Source organism: Oncorhynchus mykiss, chromosome 16 (assembly GCF_057628025.1).
Source record: "Oncorhynchus mykiss isolate SJ-2025 chromosome 16, ASM5762802v1, whole genome shotgun sequence".
In the NCBI taxonomy this organism is placed as follows: domain Eukaryota; kingdom Metazoa; phylum Chordata; class Actinopteri; order Salmoniformes; family Salmonidae; genus Oncorhynchus; species Oncorhynchus mykiss.
Window position 1 is genome coordinate 35,083,215 of NC_143037.1, and position 21,768 is coordinate 35,104,982.

The 21,768-nt window shown below is 42.3% G+C and overlaps 1 protein-coding gene across 1 annotated transcript in view; it reads right to left on the minus strand.

The window, feature by feature from the left end:
- Positions 1–13,833, minus strand: part of LOC110491041 (uncharacterized) — a 110,159-nt gene extending 96,326 nt beyond the window's left edge. The window contains exon 1 of the mRNA XM_090202577.1: positions 13,371–13,833. Within this exon, the coding sequence (XP_090058703.1) occupies positions 13,371–13,539 (169 nt within the window). The 5' untranslated portion in view covers positions 13,540–13,833. The remainder of the gene's footprint in view (positions 1–13,370) is intronic.
- Between the last annotated feature and the right edge of the window lie 7,935 nt (positions 13,834–21,768).

Consider the following 21,768-nt stretch of genomic DNA (forward strand, 5'->3'; position numbering starts at 1 on the left):
ATACAGTGTACTGTAGTGCAAGAGCTCTGCTGCACAGTGTATTGTAGTGGAAGAGCTCTGCTGTACAGTGCATTGTAATTGAAAAGCTTTCTCTGTACAGTGTATTGTAGTGGAAGAGCTCTGCTGTACAGTGTATTGTAGTGGAAGAGCTCTGCTGTACAGTGTATTGTAGTGGAAGAGCTCTCGCTGTACAGTGTATTGTAGTGGAAGAGATCTCGCTGTACAGTGTATTGTAGTGGAAAAGCTCTCTCTGTACAGTGTATTGTAGTGGAAGAGCTTTGCTGTACAGTGTATTGTAGTGGAAGAGCTCTGCTGTACAGTGTATTGTAGTGGAAGAGCTTTCGCTGTGCACTATTGTATTGTAAGAGCTCTCGCTGTACAGTGTATTGTAGTGGAAGAGCTCTGCTGTACAGTGTATTGTAGTGGAAGAGCTCTGTTGTACAGTGTATTGTATTGTAAGAGCTCTCTCTGTACAGTGTATTGTAGTGGAAAAGCTCTCGCTATACAGTGTATTGTAGTGGAAGAGCTCTGCTGTACAGTGTGTTGTAGTGGAAGTGATCTCGCTGTACAGTGTATTGTAGTGGAAGAGCTCTCTCTGTACAGTGTATTGTAGTGGAAAAGCTCTCGCTGTACAATGTATTATATTGGAAGAGTTCTTACTGTACAGTGTACCACAGAAGCCCTGCTCTCGCTATACAGTGTATTGCAGTGGAAAAGCTCTGCCTAAGCCCCAGAAGCCCTACAAGCTTCTTATAGAGAAGCCTTAGACACACAGAGGAATCAGCAAGAAATACAGTCGCATGCCAATCTCATCGGGGCCAGGTGGTAACAGGAGACAGATGGACAAAGGCCAGAACAATTAGCAAAGCAAGCACTGGAGGGCCAGTAAACACACACACACACACACGCACACGCACACGCACACACACACACACACACACACAAAACCAGCCAGTCTAACGACAGACAACCTGAGAAAATTCCATCAAAAGTTAGAAAGCTTATGGCATCTTGACAACCAACCACTACAATGGAGTATATCTATCCCATTTATTTCAACAAAAGTTAGCATTACTCCCTGGATCAGGAATGGCAATGGAAAATGAACATAGGGCCCATCCAAGCCTCCTCAAAGGCTGTAAACATGTCATCCAGTTCCTCTTCATAAGCTTGATCTATCCTTAACAGGTTAAAGGTCAATGATTCTCTATGCCTCTATACTTTATCCAGGGGCCTCTATGACATTAGGTGTCCGTCAGGGACCCGTATGAAGGTCCTCTATTTTGGATAATACTTCTTCAAAAAGCACTACCATGTACATGCTCAGCACAAACCTGAGCCTATCAACAACATAACAGTTTCTTCCCAGCACAGTGGATATTGCTCTATAAGCTAACCTTTAAGGAGCCACATATATACAATCAACAAGACACACGTGGCAGCAAACAGCAGTCACGACAAGTACAGTATGTCTCTGTTGTTGACTTTATCAAAACCATCAAGTGACATTTTCTAAGTAAGACGAAAGCTTATTCTCCATGTGGGGTTTCTGAAGAACAAACATGTTTTCCTCAGTTTCTTTGATAAACAGACATTGTTCCACAATGTCAAGCAGCATTCCATAACGACACTGACACGCATTACTGTTATCATTTCAAGACACTGTGGTCACGAGGCTTGCATTTCAAGCCTATGAAAAACCATCTGACATGCAGACATCCACTAAACTTCCAACGTCAACATGACCAGAGAGCACCAAAACAAAACCATGAAAGCCAGAACAAGAAATAGAAGGTATTTGGCTTTTGACACAAACGTTGTTAAACTCAGATGTCCTCTGTTGTTTTTGCATCTGGTGCTATATTAGGGTCCATGTGGGGGCATGCGCCTGAATGAGCCACCAGAGGAATTTATAAAAGGCAAAAGGAAGGGTCTGGCTTTGGCCCAGGAGTGGAGAGTGGCCCAGTGGCCATTAAAACTGGGCTGTGTGATAAGCAGTAAATGCCTGGTAATCAGCCGGGGATTTAGTGTGTATTGTATTGTTGATCGTACCAGTGGATTTATCTCAGTAGCATGAGGGGTTTGGAGTGTTACAGCAACACTCAATTTATTTATTGAGAGGAGGGAAACATTTGAAGATTTTGTTTGTGTGTCAGAGCAGAGAGTTGGCCAGCGGTATTTATATAATGTACATATGCGGGAATAACTGCACTTCATGAGGCACTGGGCCAAATAGCCTAATCAAGTGTTGTGTCTGGGTGAGGTCAAGGTCGTCAGTTCAAATGATCTGAAAGTCCATTAACAGACAAAACAAACTGTTTGTAAATCAAATGTCTTTATTTACGAAGCTGTCCCTTTCATCCTCAAATTGTATTTTCATCCTCAAATTGTATGAACCCCAGACACATTCCACGTTCCCAGAAGCAGCTGTTCCCAAACGCAGCTGTTCCCAGACGCAGCTGTTCCCAGACACATTCCATGTTCCCAGACGCAGCTTTCCCAGACGCAGCTGTTCACAGACGCAGCTGTTCACAGACGCAGCTGTTCCCAGAGACAGCTGTTCCCAGACGCAGCTGTTCCCAGATGCAGCTGTTCCTAGACACATTCCATGTTCCCAGACGCAGCTGTTCCCAAACGCAGCTGTTCCTAGTCGCAGCTGTTCCCAAACGCAGCTGTTCCCAGACGCAGCTGTTCCCAAGCGCAGCTGTTCCCAGGCGCAGCTGTTCCCAGATGCAGCTGTTCCCAGACACATTCCATGTTCCCAGACGCAGCTGTTCCCAAACGCAGCTGTTCCCAAACGCAGCTGTTCCCAGACGTAGCTGTTCCCAAATGCAGCTGTTCCCAGACGCAGCTGTTCCCAGACGCAGCTGTTCCCAGATGCAGTTGTTCCCAGACACATTCCATGTTCCCAGACGCAGCTGTTCCCAAACGCAGCTGTTCCCAGACGCAGCTGTTCCCAGACGCAGCTGTTCCCAGACACATTCCATGTTCCCAGACGCAGCTTTCCCAGACGCAGCTGTTCACAGACGCAGCTGTTCACAGACGCAGCTGTTCACAGAGACAGCTGTTCCCAGACGCAGCTGTTCCCAGATGCAGCTGTTCCTAGACACATTCCATGTTCCCAGACGCAGCTGTTCCCAAACGCAGCTGTTCCTAGTCGCAGCTGTTCCCAAACGCAGCTGTTCCCAGACGCAGCTGTTCCCAGATGCAGCTGTTCCCAGACACATTCCATGTTCCCAGACGCAGCTGTTCCCAAACGCAGCTGTTCCCAGACGCAGCTGTTCCCAGACGCAGCTGTTCCCAGACGCAGCTGTTCCCAGACGCAGCTGTTCCCAGATGCAGTTGTTCCCAGACACATTCCATGTTCCCAGACGCAGCTGTTCCCAAACGCAGCTGTTCCCAGACGCAGCTGTTCCCAGACGCAGCTGTTCCCAGACACATTCCATGTTCCCAGACGCAGCTGTTCCCAAACGCAGCTGTTCCCAGACGCAGCTGTTCCCAGATGCAGCTGTTCCCAGACACATTCCATGTTCCCAGACGCAGCTGTTCCCAAACGCAGCTGTTCCCAGACCCAGCTGTTCCCAGACGCAGCTGTTCCCAGATGCAGCTGTTCCCAGACACATTCCATGTTCCCAGATGCAGCTGTTCCCAAACGCAGCTGTTCCCAGGCGCAGCTGTTCCCAGATGCAGCTGTTCCCAGACACATTCCATGTTCCTAGACGCAGCTGTTCCCAAACGCAGCTGTTCCCAGACGCAGCTGTTCCCATATGCAGCATGTAAATGCTATAAGGATTTGAAAATGTTACTACTTCTCACAGCCAAGGGACAATTTACTGCTGGAGGGTCTGACTGGATGAAGAGAGTGAAAGCAAAAACACAGAAATTTGTGGAACAACAAGAGATGTAAGCAGAAGGACGCCACGATGAAGCTTAGAAATTAAGGGTGCAGGGGTCTTAGTTTCATTGCTTTAACAGCCAGGAGCCAAACAAAGAGTCATGCTGCGTTTAGATGAGGGATGCAAAAAAACGTCCTACCAGTCGGGATATCAGGACAAGAAAGCAAGAAAGAAAATGATGGCAAAAGCAAGCCAGCACTACAGTATGCGTTGCTATGGTGATTTCAGTAAACACACATCCGGTAGAGGACAACACTATGGCAGAGGGCAAAAGTTGAAATATTTTAACTCTGGTGGCAAGTCCCATCTACCGTGGTGGCTGACGGCATTCACCGCCAGCCAGCCTCAATGGCATTTACAATCGTTCTCTCATTGAAAACAATGACATCTGGTTTGCCGTCTACCGTCTACCTCGTACCATGTAAAAGCAGCATTACTCAAAGTGAAACACTCATATTTCAAGTGAATGACACATTACCAACTGTATATGTACAGTATACAGAAACCAATTATGGTTAAGAAAAAAAATAACCAAATAACATCATGGTTCTTCCCAAATGACTGTTTTCACATATGTAGATAATGCTATGGCGCTGGAGATAGAAACTATGAGGTTGAAAAGTGCTGAAATATTGCCCTTTAACAGTGATGGAATGGGTGGCCTTTCTTGATAAACACAAAGCAGTGCCAGACCACCCCATGGGGTGCTGTAAGGTAGAGGGTAAGGTAGGGTGTAAGAGCACTTGACTGCAGCATTGATTAGAGGTCAGTCTCTCTCTGAAGAAGGAAGGCAGACTTGTCCAGACAGCTCATCAGACAGTCTGGCACACTCTCTGAGGCTGCCCATGATAAAAGGGCCTGATTGCACTCAGGACTTGGTAGTACTCCTGTGATGATGATTAAAGGCCTGCCTATTCTCCTCCATGAGATAAATAATTATGTCTGACCCCCGGTTGGCCACCAAACTTAAATGGCCAGCAGCCTCTCTGTGATTAAATACTGTACAATAGGCGCTACTAATGTATTTCTCACTGCGCTGGCAACCATATTAACATTCTGTTGGCAAGATATCTGGGTTGCAAATCATTGTCTTAAGGGGGTAGGCACTTTGACATACGATATGTTTCTTACCCCAACGGTCAAAGGCATCCGTAATTTTTTTAAGAGGGAGGTTAACAGCGTTAACTTTTTCATTCACATTACAACTGAACAGAATCTGGTCTAAGCATCAGCTCCACAACCTTATATCCTCTTGATAATTACAGGGTGAAGCATGAAGGTGAAGATTACTCTCGTATGAAACGATGGCAGACAAAATGGCCGTTCACGGGTCGTGAACGTTGACTCCACAACAAAGTGGGGAGTATGCATTTCAATTTGAAAAATAATCATTGTTTCATCAATCATGCTGCTTTGACACACTGGCAAGCTCTCACAAGCACGCACACTCAGGTGCGTGCGCACACACACACACACACACACACACACACAATCCAACCTCAGAATTGTTAATAAAGCAGGAGAATAAGGAACAGAAAACAGCCCATTTCCATCAAAATCTGTTCTCTCTGGGCGCTACAGTAACACACTGTGTATTTGCTTATCTGTGTCTGTGCAGAATAGCCTCCAGTTTCAGTACATTAAAGAACATTATTTTACACTGTATACAGTACATAGTCTACACATTTACATTTACAGTGTATACAAAGTGAGCCTCCCAAACAGCGTACTAATCGAACACATGCAGACACTACAGGCTGATGAGGACCCCCCTGACAGATCTGCAAAGAATCTTGACAAGAGGCTCAATTGACACACTGTGTGTCTACAACCACCTAAAAGGAAGTGTTTCCCAAACCTTCCATAACAAAGCCCTCACCTACAGAGAGATTAACGTAGAGAAGAGTCCCCAAACAGATCCTACAGAGTCCCAGGACAGCAACACAATTAGACCTAACCAAATCATGAAAAAACCAAAAGACAAATACTTGACACCAGAGCAGCCGGAAAACATGTGGTGAGACAGCATTTGCCCCAATGCTTTTTCATCTGGTGTGGCGCTGTCACACTACTTTCAAAACACTGAACGCGTTTACCAGACATACTACTTAATTTCAGGTCATAGAAAAACTTTGAAAAACATTTTGCAATGGAAAAGAAAGCAGGTTTTTCTTACTGGACAAGTTACATACAGCATCTCTCCCAATTTTAGCTTGTTCGCCTCAGTTTTGCCTAGTGGATGCAACCCTCTCCCTGTCATTTCACGTGGTAACCCCCACGCTCACTGCGACAGGTGAATTCACTTGTCAGTCACAGTGGTCTCCTAGCTACAGCCTACAGAGCCTCATCAACCACACCTCTTAACAACTAGTTTAGCTGCACAAACACCTTGTTGTTTAACTTGATTTCTTTCTTCGCTCACACTCCTCTCCCGTCAGTAGAATCTGACTTTGTGGCTGTGATTTAGTGGAAACCCTCCTCTCCTGTCTGCTTGTTTGCTTGCCTCATGAGAGAGTGAACACACATGTTCATGGAAAACAAGGTGTGTTAATAAAAGCAGTTAATAAAAGCAGTCATCCTCTAAAACTAGCTAGAATGTTCTAATCTATAGCTAGCTAAGAAAACGACTAACATTAGCTTTAGAGTAGCCTAGCTAAATAGCTAGCTAGCGAGCTAACATTAGCTAACTAGGTTGATGCAATCATGCAGCCAGCCGCTAACGTTCACAATTTAGACTTGAATAAATGTGTTTGGCACAGGATAAAGAAGATGAAATGATCTCCTGCTGCTACCCAAGGTCAAGGGAGACTGAAGTTCCTGAAGAGGTTAGTCAGTCAACATGGGGGACTAGTATGAAGAAAGCATGAAAATGTATGGATAAGACCTGCTAAATGTCTAAAAATGAAAATGTAAAAATGTTAGTCCAGTAATGTTCCAGTAATATAATTGTATTTCCACTACAGGTGATTAATCACTATCGTTGGTGGCGCACATGTCACTGTCTTAAAAGTAAAAAACCTACCAATTCTGCCACAGAGCAGTTTACACAAACAATATGAACACATTTGTTCAACCATAACAGATGGATGGCTAATGCAGAAAGAGAGAATTGACCATAATGTTCACAAATACAGAGAGAGGCAGCTATCATCAGTTTTTTTCTACAAGCCAGTGCATAGTGATACCTACTGATATGAACTGGTAATGCAGGTTTGGTTAGAATAGAGCGCAGTAGAATGAGTGACATGCCGTAAAATCTACTTCATGAAAAGGGGGGTATTATTTTCAATTAACATTTTGAAAGTACTTGATTTAGTGATTGAATATATGGATTTTACAGGCAATCAGTTCCTACGGTGAGTGCTCAGGTTGAACCAACCTCTGGTGGGCCAACAACCTCTCAAAAACCTCTACCTCAATGTCATTACGACAAAGGAAATGATCGCGGACTATAGGAAACAAAGGGCAGAGCACGCACCCATTCACATCGACGGGGCTGTAGTGGAACGGGTCAAAAGCTTCAAGTTCCTCAGTGTCGACATCACTAAGGATCCATCATGATCTACACACACCAACACAGTTGTGAAGAGGGCACGACAACACCTCTTCTCGCTTAGGAAGCTGAAAGGATTTGTTATGGGCCTCAGATCCTCAAAGTTCTACAGCTGCACCATTGAGAGCATCTTGACTGGCTGCATCACATCTTGGTATGGCAACTGCTTGGCATCCGACCGCAAGGCGCTACAGAGAGTATTGCTTACGGCCCAGTACATCACTGGGGCCGAGCTACCTACTATCCAGGAATTTTATACCAGGCGGTGTCATAGGAAGACCCTAAAAATGGTTAAAAAAAAACTCCAGCCACCCAAGTCATAGACTGTTCTCTCTGCTACCGCATGGCAAGCAGTACCGAGTGTTTCCAATTCACATGACCCGACATGAAAAAACCCAGTACTTTAGTCATAGCACAGATGAAAAAGGAAAATACACAAAAAAGTATGTGGACACCCTTCAAATGAATGGATTTGGATATTTCAGCCACCCCCATTGCTGTCAGATGTGTAAAATCGACCACACAGCCATGCAATCTCTATAGACAAACATTAGCAGTAGAATGGCCGTACTGAAGAGCTCAGTGACTTTCAACGTGGCACCGCCTTTCCAACAAGTCAGTTTGTCAAATTTCTGCCCTGCTAGAGCTGCTTCAGTCAACTGTAAGTGTTGTTATTGTGAAGTGGAAATGTCAAGGAGCAACAACGGCTCAACCACGAAGTGGCAGTCCACACAAGCTCACAGAACTGGACCACTGAGTGCTGAAGCGCGTAGGCCGGTTGCAACACTCACTACCGAGTTCCAAACTGCCTCTGGAAGCAACGTCAGCACAAGAACCTTTTGTACTTCAACTATTTGCACATTGTTACAGCACTGTACTGTACATAGCCATAATATAACATTTAAAATGTCTCTATTCCTTTGAAACTTTCATGAGTGTAATGTTTACTGTTAATTTCTGATTGTTTATTTCACCTGCTTTGGCAATGTATATGTTTCCCAAGCCAATAAAAGCCTTTTTTTTTATTGAATTGAGAAAGAACAACTGCAGCAAGTGAGCAATCCGTCAAGGAAATCAGCCTCTGGCCCCTGTTGCTCTGACCAACTTCTCTCCCTGACCTCACAGTCATTCACTGCTCATTGAACTCTCATTAACAGCCATGAAATTCACACAGACTAGCACAACAAAACACAATTGTAATGTCCTAAACAGCTGCCTTAGGGTCGCTCTCACACTTCCAGCCAGCATCAACATGATTGAAACTGGAACCATGAACACACTTGGCTGAGATGATAGAGTATGTATCTTGGTGGTTACAAGACTGTGGTCTTCTGTGGTTCAATCACTCAGTGTTTAAAGATTAGGAGTATGGAGTGCAGCAGAACCTTGGTTTTGGGAAGTAATATTGGCATATGTGTGTGTGAATGTATGTGTACGTGTGTGCATGTGTTTGTGTGTGTGTGTACGTTTGCACATAAATGTGTGTGCATGGGTGCGTGTGTTCTTGCCTGTGTCCATGCATCGGCATGTGTGATCTGATGCCAGGATCTTCCTGTGCTTGCCATACTCTTACTGGACAATGATAAGACACATAAAAAAAGCAACAAAGTCCAACTGTCATAAATCAGGAGGATCCCAGGAATTCATCAAGTCAAAGAAACAACAGAGAAACTGCTGCATCTGCAGATTGACTATGCCAGGAAGTTTATAATCTCTAATCTAAGACATACAGCTCACACTCTCGCATCACCCTCCCCTGATGCTGACGCGGGTTACACCATCTAGAGTTAGGGTGCCGACACTGGGATTTTGTGTCGGAGAATTTGCTTTTTCATGTAAGTCATACGATTTCCTCTGTATTCTGAGTGTGGCCGTAGCAAAAAACACACCATACTTGCTTAAAGCATCCAAGGACATGGTTTTTCCTTTCCTTTTTTCCATGACGGCCATCCCATCACCTTCCCAAAATGTATCCGTTGATTTTTCCAATTTAGGAGGATGAAGCTTTGACAGCTGTAAAACATTGTTATAAAGGCAATATGTAATCCAATTCAAAACTTGCCTTGAGGCTACAGGTATGTGATGCCACAGTCAGACCCGCTTCCAAAGCAACCAAAAAAGGAGAGTCTCACAAGCCTTGATTGTATAAAAACAAAAAATGATTCTCCAAACAAAAGGTTTCACGTTTCCAAACAACGGTAATTTCATAGGCTATAGTCGATCCATGATCAAAGCATAAGCAATCTGATTTAAACATGTAGTAGTAGTAGTAGTAGTCAAAAACTGTATGTCACCCCTCCATAACTGGGGCCTAGCTTAGCCATAATACCATACCACTAAATAGGTATAGGGAAGGGGAACAAGGGAAAAAGGGGTGTGCCCAGGTGAGGCTCCATACTGCTTTCAAATACCCATGATAACGTAATAGAAAACTCAAAAACATGATTCCATCAATCATACTCCATAATTCTAAATGCAATATTCATAATTATATTCAATACGTCAATATTTCGTGATTCTAGTTAACATTTATCATGAGACTGAAAGTAAGGGAATTTGGCTCCAACAATTCACTTCCTTGTTTTATTGTTATAAAATATTGAGTTGAAGAGTGGAGGCTTCAGGTGTCAGTAAATGGAATTACAGTGCCTTGCGAAAGTATTCGGCCCCATTGAACTTTGCGACCTTTTGCCACATTTCAGGCTTCAAACATAAAGATATAAAACTGTATTTTTTTGTGAAGAATCAACAACAAGTGGGACACAATCATGAAGTGGAACGACATTTATTGGATATTTCAAACTTTTTGAACAAATCAAAAACTGAAAAATTGGGCGTGCAAAATTATTCAGCCCCCTTAAGTTAATACTTTGTAGCGCCACCTTTTGCTGCGATTACAGCTGTAAGTCGCTTGGGGTATGTCTCTATCAGTTTGGCACATCGAGAGACTGACATTTTTTCCCATTCCTCCTTGCAAAACAGCTCGAGCTCAGTGAGGTTGGATGGAGAGCATTTGTGAACAGCAGTTTTCAGTTATTTCCACAGATTCTCGAATGGATTCAGGTCTGGACTTTGACTTGGCCATTCTAACACCTGGATATGTTTATTTTTGAACCATTCCATTGTAGATTTTGCTTTATGTTTTGGATCATTGTCTTGTTGGAAGACAAATCTCCGTCCCAGTCTCAGGTCTTTTGCAGACTCCATCAGGTTTTCTTCCAGAATGGTCCTGTATTTGGCTCCATCCATCTCCCCATCAATGTTAACCATCTTCCCTGTCCCTGCTGAAGAAAAGCAGGCCCAAACCATGATGCTGCCACCACCATGTTTGACAGTGGGGATGGTGTGTTCAGCTGTGTTGCTTTTACGCCAAACATAACGTTTTGCATTGTTGCCAAAAAGTTCCATTTTGGTTTCATCTGACCAGTGCACCTTCTTCCACATGTTTGGTGTGTCTCCCAGATGGCTTGTGGCAAACTTTAAACGACACTTTTTATGGATATCTTTAAGAAATGGCTTTCTTCTTGCCACTCTTCCATAAAGGCCAGATTTGTGCAATATACGACTGATTGTTGTCCTATGGACAGAGTCTCCCACCTCAGCTGTAGATCTCTGCAGTTCATCCAGAGTGATCATGGGCCTCTTGGCTGCATATCTGATCAGTCTTCTCCTTGTATGAGCTGAAAGTTTAGAGGGACGGTCAGGCCTTGGTAGATTTGCAGTGGTCTGATACTCCTTCCATTACAATATTATCGCTTGCACAGTGCTCCTTGGGATGTTTAAAGCTTGGGAAATCTTTTTGTATCCAAAACTTCTTCACAACAGTATCTCGGACCTGCCTGGTGTGTTCCTTGTTCTTCATGATGCTCTCTGCACTTTTAACGGACCTCTGAGACTATCACAGTGCAGGTGCATTTATATGGAGACTTGATTACACACAGGTGGATTGTATTTATCATCATTAGTCATTTATGTCAACATTGGATCATTCAGAGATCCTCACTGAACTTCTGGAGAGAGTTTGCTGCACTGAAAGTAAAGGGGCTGAATAATTTTGCACGCCCAATTTTTCAGTTTTTGATTTGTTAAAAAAGTTTGAAATATCCAATAAATGTCGTTCCACTTCATGATTGTGTCCCACTTGTTGTTGATTCTTCACAAAAAAATACAGTTTTATATCTTTATGTTTGAAGCCTGAAATGTGGCAAAAGGTCGCAAAGTTCAAGGGGGCCGAATACTTTCGCAAGGCACTGTATATGTGACTCATTTCAGGAAACTAGGCATATGTCGAGCGTCACTACTTCACAGGAGAGGTATTTGAATGAGCTATTTTTTTTAATCAAAATGCGTCATTTGGTAGAAATGCCTTCTGGAACGTATGAACTTCAATGTGCCGTAATAGCAAACTTGTATGCCATCTGTAAATCCGAATAAAATTGTTAAATTACGAGCCGAGATGGTTTAGCAGAAAAGACAGGAACCTTCCCGCTAGCCATGATTGGCTGAGAATGGATGGGGATGGGCTGGACATGCCGAGAGATGAGTTTGAATTGGTGTGCTATGTAGCACGCTTCTGTCTATAACATGAGCTGCTCAGTATATGTTGGTAATTCTTTCTAAAGCAGCCTTTTTTAACGATATCATGAAGAACTGCAAAAGTGTTGCTAATGCTCTCCACTTTCTGGAGGACCGAGTTTTGAAATCTGTGGAATGCCCGGTAGAAGCAGAGTATGATAGCTAAGGAGATGGAGAAAATTCAGGCATTTTGATTGCAAATATGTGGAGGGAGTTGAAAAGAGAACACAGAGAAGGCTGTTGTAAAGAACTCCTGTCTCTGGATTACATCTTCAAACTAAAGGCAACCATGGCATCCGTGACAGAGAGGGAGAAGCGTTCATCCATGTATACCGTTAAGAGAGTCTAGCTAGCTATATTTTCAGATATCATACGTTTCTAATTTTGTCAGAAAGTTATTTTCATTTCAAGTTAAAGCATACTGTTAGCTAGCTAGCTAACGTTAGCTGGCTGGCTCACTGGCTAAAGTTATGTGTATCATCTGTGTAGTAATATTATTTGTATCTCAGAACCACTTGCATTGCTAGTTATAGCCTAATGTTAGCTAGCTAGCTAACATTAAACCTGGTTGGTTAGCTTTAGCTACCTGTAGATTCAAACAGGGTAGAAAAGTTATGAGTTAAGATTATGGTTCATTGTTTAGCTAGCTAGTTAGTTAGCTACATGTCTAAATAGAAGACTCCACTATGCAAGTAACCATTTCACTGTACCTGTATTTTGTAATTCTCTCTGTAATCAAGATGGCCAACCTCGATATAGACTTGCATGGTCTCTCTCGCTCTCTCTGTCCCGCTCGCTTTCATTTCTACACAGGGCTCATAGAGCTCATCTTCCAGTATATTCCCCTTAACTGCAGCACCAGTGTATCCTGATCCCTACTGCTTTCAAAGTACTTTATACGTGTCCCATTACTCCACTCACACATTACCATTTTAAACATGCAAATAAATGCAGGTTAAGCCATTAATGTAGGTTACAGCCCTATATAGGACAATGAAGTTGCATTGCATTGTATTTGTAACAAACAAACACACACACACACACACACACACACACACACACACACACACACACACACACACACACACACACACACACACACACAGAGGTAATGTGTCTACATGTCAGATGTCAGTAGACACAGAAGCCTTGATTCAGAATTATAATCTCTTAGATATAATCAATAAAAACTACAGGTTCCCTTGCATTCCAGGACGTTCAAGTGACAAAGTCGAATGTCATATTCTACACACGATGACAGATATGACATGATCTTGCTCACAACGGGGACTGATATACTGTACTATGGTAGAGCACTGTGCACACAGCACATACTTCTCACTCACCTGCACCTTTCATGTGCCCCGTGTTGTAGCCATTGTATCCATAGAAGCAGGTGTAGCAGTTCCTGCGCTGGTAGCGGTATCTGCCAGGCCCGTTATTAGCTCCCTGACCTGGGCTTAGCTGGCTCCAAAAGCCCACTAGAACCACCACGACCCATCCTAGGGATGCCATGGTCTTAACAGCACTGAAAGTGTGAGATAAGTATCTACAGATAACTAAGCTTGGAAGTTAGAAGATTTGTAGATAGAATAGTAGAACTTGTACCAAGCTGTTGATAGTATCCCAAAGGAGGTATGATGACCGCACCAGTTGACTCTCTGGGTTTAAGTATAGTAAGTAATTTTCTTTGTTATTTCAGGCAGCATTTCCTCTATCTAACTCTCTCCTCTCAGCTTTGACAGACATGCTGCATGTTTCTCTCTTTTAGTTGGAGACCCTCCCTCATCCCTCCTCCTCCTCTTGTTCTCATTCTCCCTTCCTCTCTCTCCATTCACCGAACACAGGTCCACACTCCTCCTCCATGTCCCTCCCTCCTTCTTCCATCCTCAGATGCAATGACAGAAGCACAGTTCGAAGCGGAGAAACACGAACAACTGAACCACACAGGAACGTTCATAAGATATTGAATTACACCACAATAAAAGCATTTCAACACATGAAACTGTTAAAAACTCATATTTATTCACATGATGGACTCGATCAACTTTATCCAAAGTATATTGATATAAGCCCAACATAAATCAACACGTTAATGTCATTTTGGACATTAAAGGCATTGTGGGATTTGCAAGGGCTGTTCTTGATGTATTTAAATCATCTACTGCTGTGCATGGATGGGAGCAGCGAGGGAATAGCCAACTTCAGCTGAGTGAGGGAAATAGCACGGTAATAGTGTGGTCAAGTGATGTGCCAAGCAAGCCATACGTGAGCTCATCTATAGAATGACAGAGCCTGAAGTAAAACAATTTTAAAGTTGAAGCTCATTTACTGCATTTCTATACATTTAAAACACTTTAAAATGTCATGTGGAGAACAGAAAAAAACAATCAAAAAAGACACTGTATAGTCGCTACTGTGTAGCGACTGTATATCGTTGTGTATTATAAGATATTACTGCACTGTTGGAGCTAGAAACACAAGCATTTTGCTACACCCGCAATAACATCTGCAAAATATGTGTATGCAACCAATACAATTTGATTTTTGTTCAGTCAGTTGTAACGATGAATTGCATAAAATCATAATCTCTTTACATAGATATCTCTTTTCTTCAAATTCCATACCATTCAAATTTGTATTCCGAGGCATTAATAATGATGCTTCTCTATCTGTCTCCTCTGCATCCTCCTATATGCTTCCTCCTACATTCCTCCTGCATTGTTTGTTTGGGGGATGTCTGTAGACAAAGCAGGAGTTGTGGGACGGTTCTAAAATTGCCTTTTGTCCGGCATCTTGCGAACACACTGCACTCTAGTCTCAACCTGGGGTAATTCTGGGGTAGTTCATTTCACGTATCAGGCCCTCGGCATGAACTGCAAGAGGGTGGACTTTGCTGTTTGAGTGAGTGGTGAATGTGCTGCTAAAAAATAACATATGTGAGGCAAATCCGGGGGACAGAGGAAATCATTACGAATAAACCACCGTTGATGATTCCACTCATTCACAAATAGTCACATACGATTAAAACTGTCAGATCAAGAATATAAGCATTCTGAGCTTTCATAAACACTGGGAGAAATATTTAGATGTTTACCCGTAATACATTTTCTTTATTGTGTACAAAATATATATTTTTATAAGGCTATTATAACCTCTGTAAAAAGACGATCCAGGCACACAAGCCTCAAACGTTGCTGTGTTGATGATGCTGCGTATGTAGCATGCAGGCAGCATCCACCACAGTGGGGGTGTATCAGTCATGTCTCACATCCTGAGGCTGTCCTAATATGGATACCGTACAGTACCACAAAAAATACTTGGCTCGTGTACCTGTGCCATAAGTCTATGATACAAACCAGACACTCTGCGACACCTTAGACATTGTTCAGCAGCCAGTCGGACATGATTAGAAAGAGATTGGGCTGTTCACATTACAGTGGTTCATACTTTCCTGAACGCACCTCCATTGACTAGGCTAAAGGCCTGCTTTGAAGTGAGAGCATTTTATGTTGGCTTTGCCTCAGGGATCCTCTGTCTTTTCCATGGCAGTGAGACTCTTGGGATGAATTGTTCCTGTCTTTTATAGGTACTGTCCTCAGGCCAAAAGGTCTGGACTTAAATAGGACACACATGAGCACCAAGCACAAACACACACATGGACATGCAAACACACACAAACATGCACGCAAACACACACATACACACACAGAATCATTGTAGCACCACTACATTTCTGCGGCTCAGCATAGATTTTTCCCAACATGCTCGTGCATACGTTACACATCTACACACCTACACTCCTGCTTACTGTAATACAGCACGGCATGGACACAGCTCCTGGAGGCTTCTTATGAATAATGAGGCCAAGGAAAGAAAACATAGCAGTTCTTTCAACCCGGGAAAAGCCAAGACTTAATGTAAACCGGACAGGACATTCTTCATTCTTAATGACTTTCCAAACATCTGCCTCTTCTTTTCATTTCAATAGGCGGCTGTTGGGATTCCTAGTGTAATAGAGAAAATAGCTATCATTGCCATGACCGAAGAATATGTAGCTCCCAAGGGGACCAACACTTTTGGACAAAAAGTAAAAACAACAGTGAATTCTTTGTGTCAAGAAGTTGTGCGATAAACATTCAAAGGATTAAAAGAGTCATTCATTTATTTCCGATGGATATGTGAGAGGTTGAATATATACTTTATTAAATTACAAACTAACTTGAGGACTCTCTCCAAGGCATGAATTAAATGTCCTCTGGAATGTTGTTTTATTAGCGTTGTCGAGTGCCTCTGGATTTGACACTGAAGACGAAGAGGAAATATTTGTGAGGGTAAAATGACTAACAAAATGTGTTGCATCAGACAGTGTACATGTGTGATCCTCTGCTCCAGCTCTACTCACTGTGGGGCTCTGTGTGTCGGTGAGTTAATTAGTGTGGTTTGAAGGTAGCTAGCTAGACACTAAACTACCATGTTGCTAGATACGCCAAAGGACTAAAGGATATTCTCCATAGATTTTACCTGGCAAATGTTTTTGAGTCAAAAAATTTCAGAATCCCTGAAAAGATTCAACAACATCAACTTTGCATCCTTTTTAGTATACATGTATGCAATGAATCAGGGCACAAAGACAACCATGCATGTATGGCAGATTAACGCTACACACTAATTACAGAGATCCCCTTGTAATAACACTGCTTTGTGCAATCACTTCCTATTCGTCAAAAAGGTTGGCTGAGATCAGACAGACCACCACAACTAAGCACTAATGACGTGGCTAAAGCTATGGTGAGGAGAACCTTTCATCTTGAACATATTATTATAATTACGTTCCGGCCCCCCGATCATCCGCATCTGACAAATAGAGGCCTGAGGCTGAATTTACTTGCCTACCCCTGCCATACAGTATTCTTTGTTAATTCTGTGAACCCTTACCATTCTGTTTTAAAGGGAAAGATCACCCAAATTGCAAAATTACAAACTGCTTACAGGGTGAGGAAATCGATATGTAATTTTGCAATTTGGGTGAACTATTCCTTTAAGTCATACTGCAGGCTTGAATTCACAGATGCTTCTGGGACCAGTGTGAGGTGACAGGTGACATCACCGCGTGACAGCACTCACCTTGGCAGGTCTTGCCGTCCTCCCTGAGCACCTGGCCGAGTGGACACTTGCAGTAGAAGCTGCCAATGGTGTTGCAGCGCAAAGTCTCACAGCCACCGTTGGTCTCCTCACACTCATTCATATCTGAGAGGGAAAGAGGGGTTTAGGGGTTTGTAAGTAGGGCCCAGAGCTTTTATAACCATGTGACCTGACTAGGAAAATGGATACATTATATGGGCCATAAGACTTCTGACAAAATGTTTTAATTGGATTTTTATGCTGAGTCATGTGGTCATGGTGCATCAGGTCAACTCCTCTGCCTTCAACCTTGTTCACTGGCTTTCCTACCGCAGATTTCACAGGGAAATTTGCTACATCCCTGGAGGCCATTTTGAAAATGGATTAGTTCAAACAGATACATCTTGTACTGTAACCACGAACAGCCCAATGCCAGAAAATAACGGACGAAACATCTTCCATAAACAACTTCCAAACATGGCAAATTACTTCAACCTTTTTTTCATTATATTTCAAGAATCGTATCATTGCCAATGGAAAACACAAACAGAGATCTGAAAAACCACAACCTCCAGTTTCGCTGGCTCCAACTCCTGACCTTTTCAAAGTAGATGACAGCGAAATGGCTGCACGGTGCACATCCAACTTTCCAACATTAGGAGCAAACATTTTCCAGCTCGTCTTTTTGAACCGTTAGTTAAAACATTAGTGCAACTGTTCGCTTCAATCAGTGCATTCTGCCACTTGTCTAAGCTGCCTAATCAGAAAGGATCACATCAATAGCTCTGGTATTAAATACAAGTAATTTTTCCAACCATTTTTAACAGATAGATTATTTCACTTAAAATTTACTGTATCACAATTCCAGCGGGTCAGAAGTTTACATACACTTAAGTTGAATGTGCCTTTAAACAGCTTGGAAAATTCCAGAAAATGATGTCATGGCTTTAGAAGCTTCTGATAGGCTAATTGACATAATTTGAGTCAATTGGAGGTGTGCCTGTGGATATATTTCAAGGCCTACCTTCAAACTCAGTGCCTCTTTGCTTGACATCATGGGAAAATCAAAAGAAATCAGCCATGACCTCCACAATTCTGGTTCATCCATGGGAGCAATTTACAAATGCCTGAATGTACCACGTTCATCTGTACAAACAATAATATGCAAGTATAAACACCATGGGACAACGCAGTCGTCATACCGCTCAGGAAAGAGATGTGTTCTGTCTCCTAGAGATGAATGTACTTGGGTACAGAACAACAGCAAAGGACCTTGTGAAGATGCTGGAGGAAACAGGTACAAAAGTATCTATATCCAGAGAAAAACGAGTCCTATATTGGCATAACCTGAAAGGCCGCTTAGTAAGGCCACTGCTCCAAAACCGCCATAAAAAAGACAGACTATGTTTTGCGACTGCATATGGGGACAAAGACCGTACTTTTTGGAGAAATGTCCTCTGGTCTGATGAAACAAAAATAGAACTGTTTGGCCATAATGACCATCGTTATGTTTGGAGAGAAAATGGGGAGGCTTGCAAACCGAAGAACACCATCCTAAACGTGAAGCACGGGGGTGGCAGCATCATGTTGTGGGGGTGCTTGCTGCAGGAGGGTCTGGTGCACTTCACAAAATAGATGGCATCATGAGGAAGGAATATTATGTGGATATATTGAAGGAACATCTCAAGACATCAGTCAGGAAGTTAAAGCTTGGTTGCAAATGGGTCTACCAAATAGACAATAACCCTAAGCATACTTCCAAAGTTGTGGCAAAATGGCTTAAGGACAACAAAGTCAAGGTATTGGAGTGGCCATCACAAAGTCCTGACCTCAATCCCATAGAAAATGTGTGGGCAGAACTGAAAAAGCGTGTGTGAGCAAGGAGGCCTACAAACCTGACTCAGCTTTACACCAGCTCTGTCAGGAGGAATGGGCCAAAATTCACCCAACTTATTGTGGGATGCTTGTGGGAGGCTACCCAAAACATTTGACCCAAGTAAAACAATTTAAAGGCAATGCTACCAAATACTAATTGAGTGTATGTAAACTTCTGACCCACTGGGAATGTGATGAAAGAAATAAAAGCTGAAATAAATCATTCTCTCTACTATTATTCTGACATTTCACATTCTTAAAATAAAGTAGAGATCCTAACTGACCTAAGACAGGGCATTTTTACTTGGATTAAATGTCAGGAATTGTGAAAAACTGAGTTTAAATGTATTTGGCTAAGGTGTATGTAAACTTACAACTGTAGTCCCCCCATTTGATGGGACCAAAAGTATTGGGACAAATGCACGTATGTGTATTAAAGTAGTCAAAAGTTTAGATAATTGAGTAAGTTACAGATGCACAAATAACATACCCCGAAAAATGCTAACCTGCCCAGTTATTGCAATGGTTAGAGGTTAGCATATCTTGGGGGTATGATATTTGTGCGTCTGTTACTTTCTCACTCATCATTATTCACGATTCATTCAGGACTATCCGTAATCATGGTACATTCACATGCTACCATACTCTATTCTTATTTACAATGACAGTGACTCCAAAATGACACAATACATTATTTACCAATCATTTATATTGGGGAAAAAAATTCTGAAACACAACCAAAACAAACAGCAAATGCATCCAACAAGTTTGTAGTCACAAGTTTGATGTAATCATTTCCTGCTAGGAATATGGGACCAAATACAAAATCTTTGACTACTTTAACACACATAAGTGAATTTGTCCCAATACTTTTGGTCCCCTAAAATGGGGGGACTATGTACAAAAATCTCTAAACGATTCACCAGATATGGATGAAAATACCCTCAAATTAAAGGTGACTGTCATGTTCTGACCTTAGTTATTTTGTTATGTCTTTGTTTTAGTATGGTCAGGGCGTGAGTTGGGCGGGTTGTCTATGTTAGTTTTTCTATGATTTGCTGTTTCTGTGTTTGGCCTGGTGTGGTTCTCAATCAGAGGCAGCTGTCAATCGTTGTCCCTGATTGAGAACCATATTTAGGTAGCCTGTTTTCTATTGTGTTTCGTGGGTGATTGTTTTCTGTTTTCTGCTGTGTGTCTGCACCAGCCAGAACTGTTTTCGGTCGTTTCTCTTTGTTATTTTGTTATTTCCGTGTTCATTTAATAAATATGGACACATACCACGCTGCACCTTGGTCCTCACCTTCTTCCGCCGCCAACGGCCGTTACAGTGACAGTCTGCACTTTAATCTCATGGTCATTGTATTATTTCAAATCGAAAGTGTTGGAATACAGAGCCAAAACAACAAAACATGACACTGTCCCAATCCTTTTGGAGCTCACTGTAAGTTGTATCGACTCTAGCCCATCTCTGTACCCCACACATACAGATAATTGTATGGTCCCTTAGTCAGATAGTGAATTTCAAGCACACATTCAACCACAAAGACAATGCTTCACAAAGAAAGGGCACCAATTGGTAGATGTGTAAAGAATGGTGAAGTTATTAATTAGGCTTTGGATGATGTATTAATACACCCAGTCACTACAAAAATACAGGCTCAGTTGCTGGAGAGGAAGGAAACTGCTCAGGGATTTCACCATGAGGCCAATTGTGATTTTAAACAGTGTTGAATGGTTGTGATAAAAATGTGGATGGATCAACAACATTGTAGTTACGCCAGAATACTTACCTAAATGATTGCGTGAAAAGAAGGAATCCTGTTCAGAATAAAATATTCCAGAACATTTTGAACATCCGGTTTGCAACAATACAAAGCGTTATGTTTGGAGCAAATCCATCACATCACATCACTCTTCATATTTTCAAGCATGGTGGCTGCATCATGTTATGGGTATGCTTGTCATTGCCAAGGACTAGGGAGTTTTTTTAGGATATTGATAAATGGAATACAGCTAAGCACATGCTACATTCTAGAGGAAAACCTGGTTCAGTCCTCTTTCCAACAGACACTGGGAGACCAATTCACCTTTCAGCAGGACAATAACCTAAAACACAAGGCCTCATCTACACTGGAGTTGCTTACTAAGACAATATTGAATGTTCCTGACTTAAATGTTTTGACTTAAATCAGCTTGAAAATCTATGGCAAGACATGAAAATGGCTTTATAGCAATGATCAACAACTAACCTGAATTTCTTAAAGAATAATGGCCAAATATTGTACAATCCAGGTGTGCAAAGCTCTTAGAGACTCACAACTGCAATCGCTACAAAAGGTATTTCTAACATGTATTGTCTCAGGGGGCGAATACTTACCTAATCAAGATATATTAGTGTTTTTCTTTTCATAAATCTTTCACAATTTTCAAATGTTTCATTACATTAGAATATTTTGGTAGATTGTTGACCAACAATGACAATTGAACCCATTTTAACCCCACTTTGTAACAACAAAATATGGAAAAAGTCAAGGGGTGTGAATACTTTCTGAAGGCATTGTGTATCCCTGCTTCTAGCAAAGGTCCCTTTGGTATCACTATAGACAGTCAATAAGGAATGAGGTCCATCAACACTCACTGGATTAAAGCGTAAACTGTTCACAGACAATTCAGGCCAAACCATTCTGTTAGTCAGTCTGCTGCTTCTTCATTGAACTATAAAAGATTCCACAATGCCATTGTAGA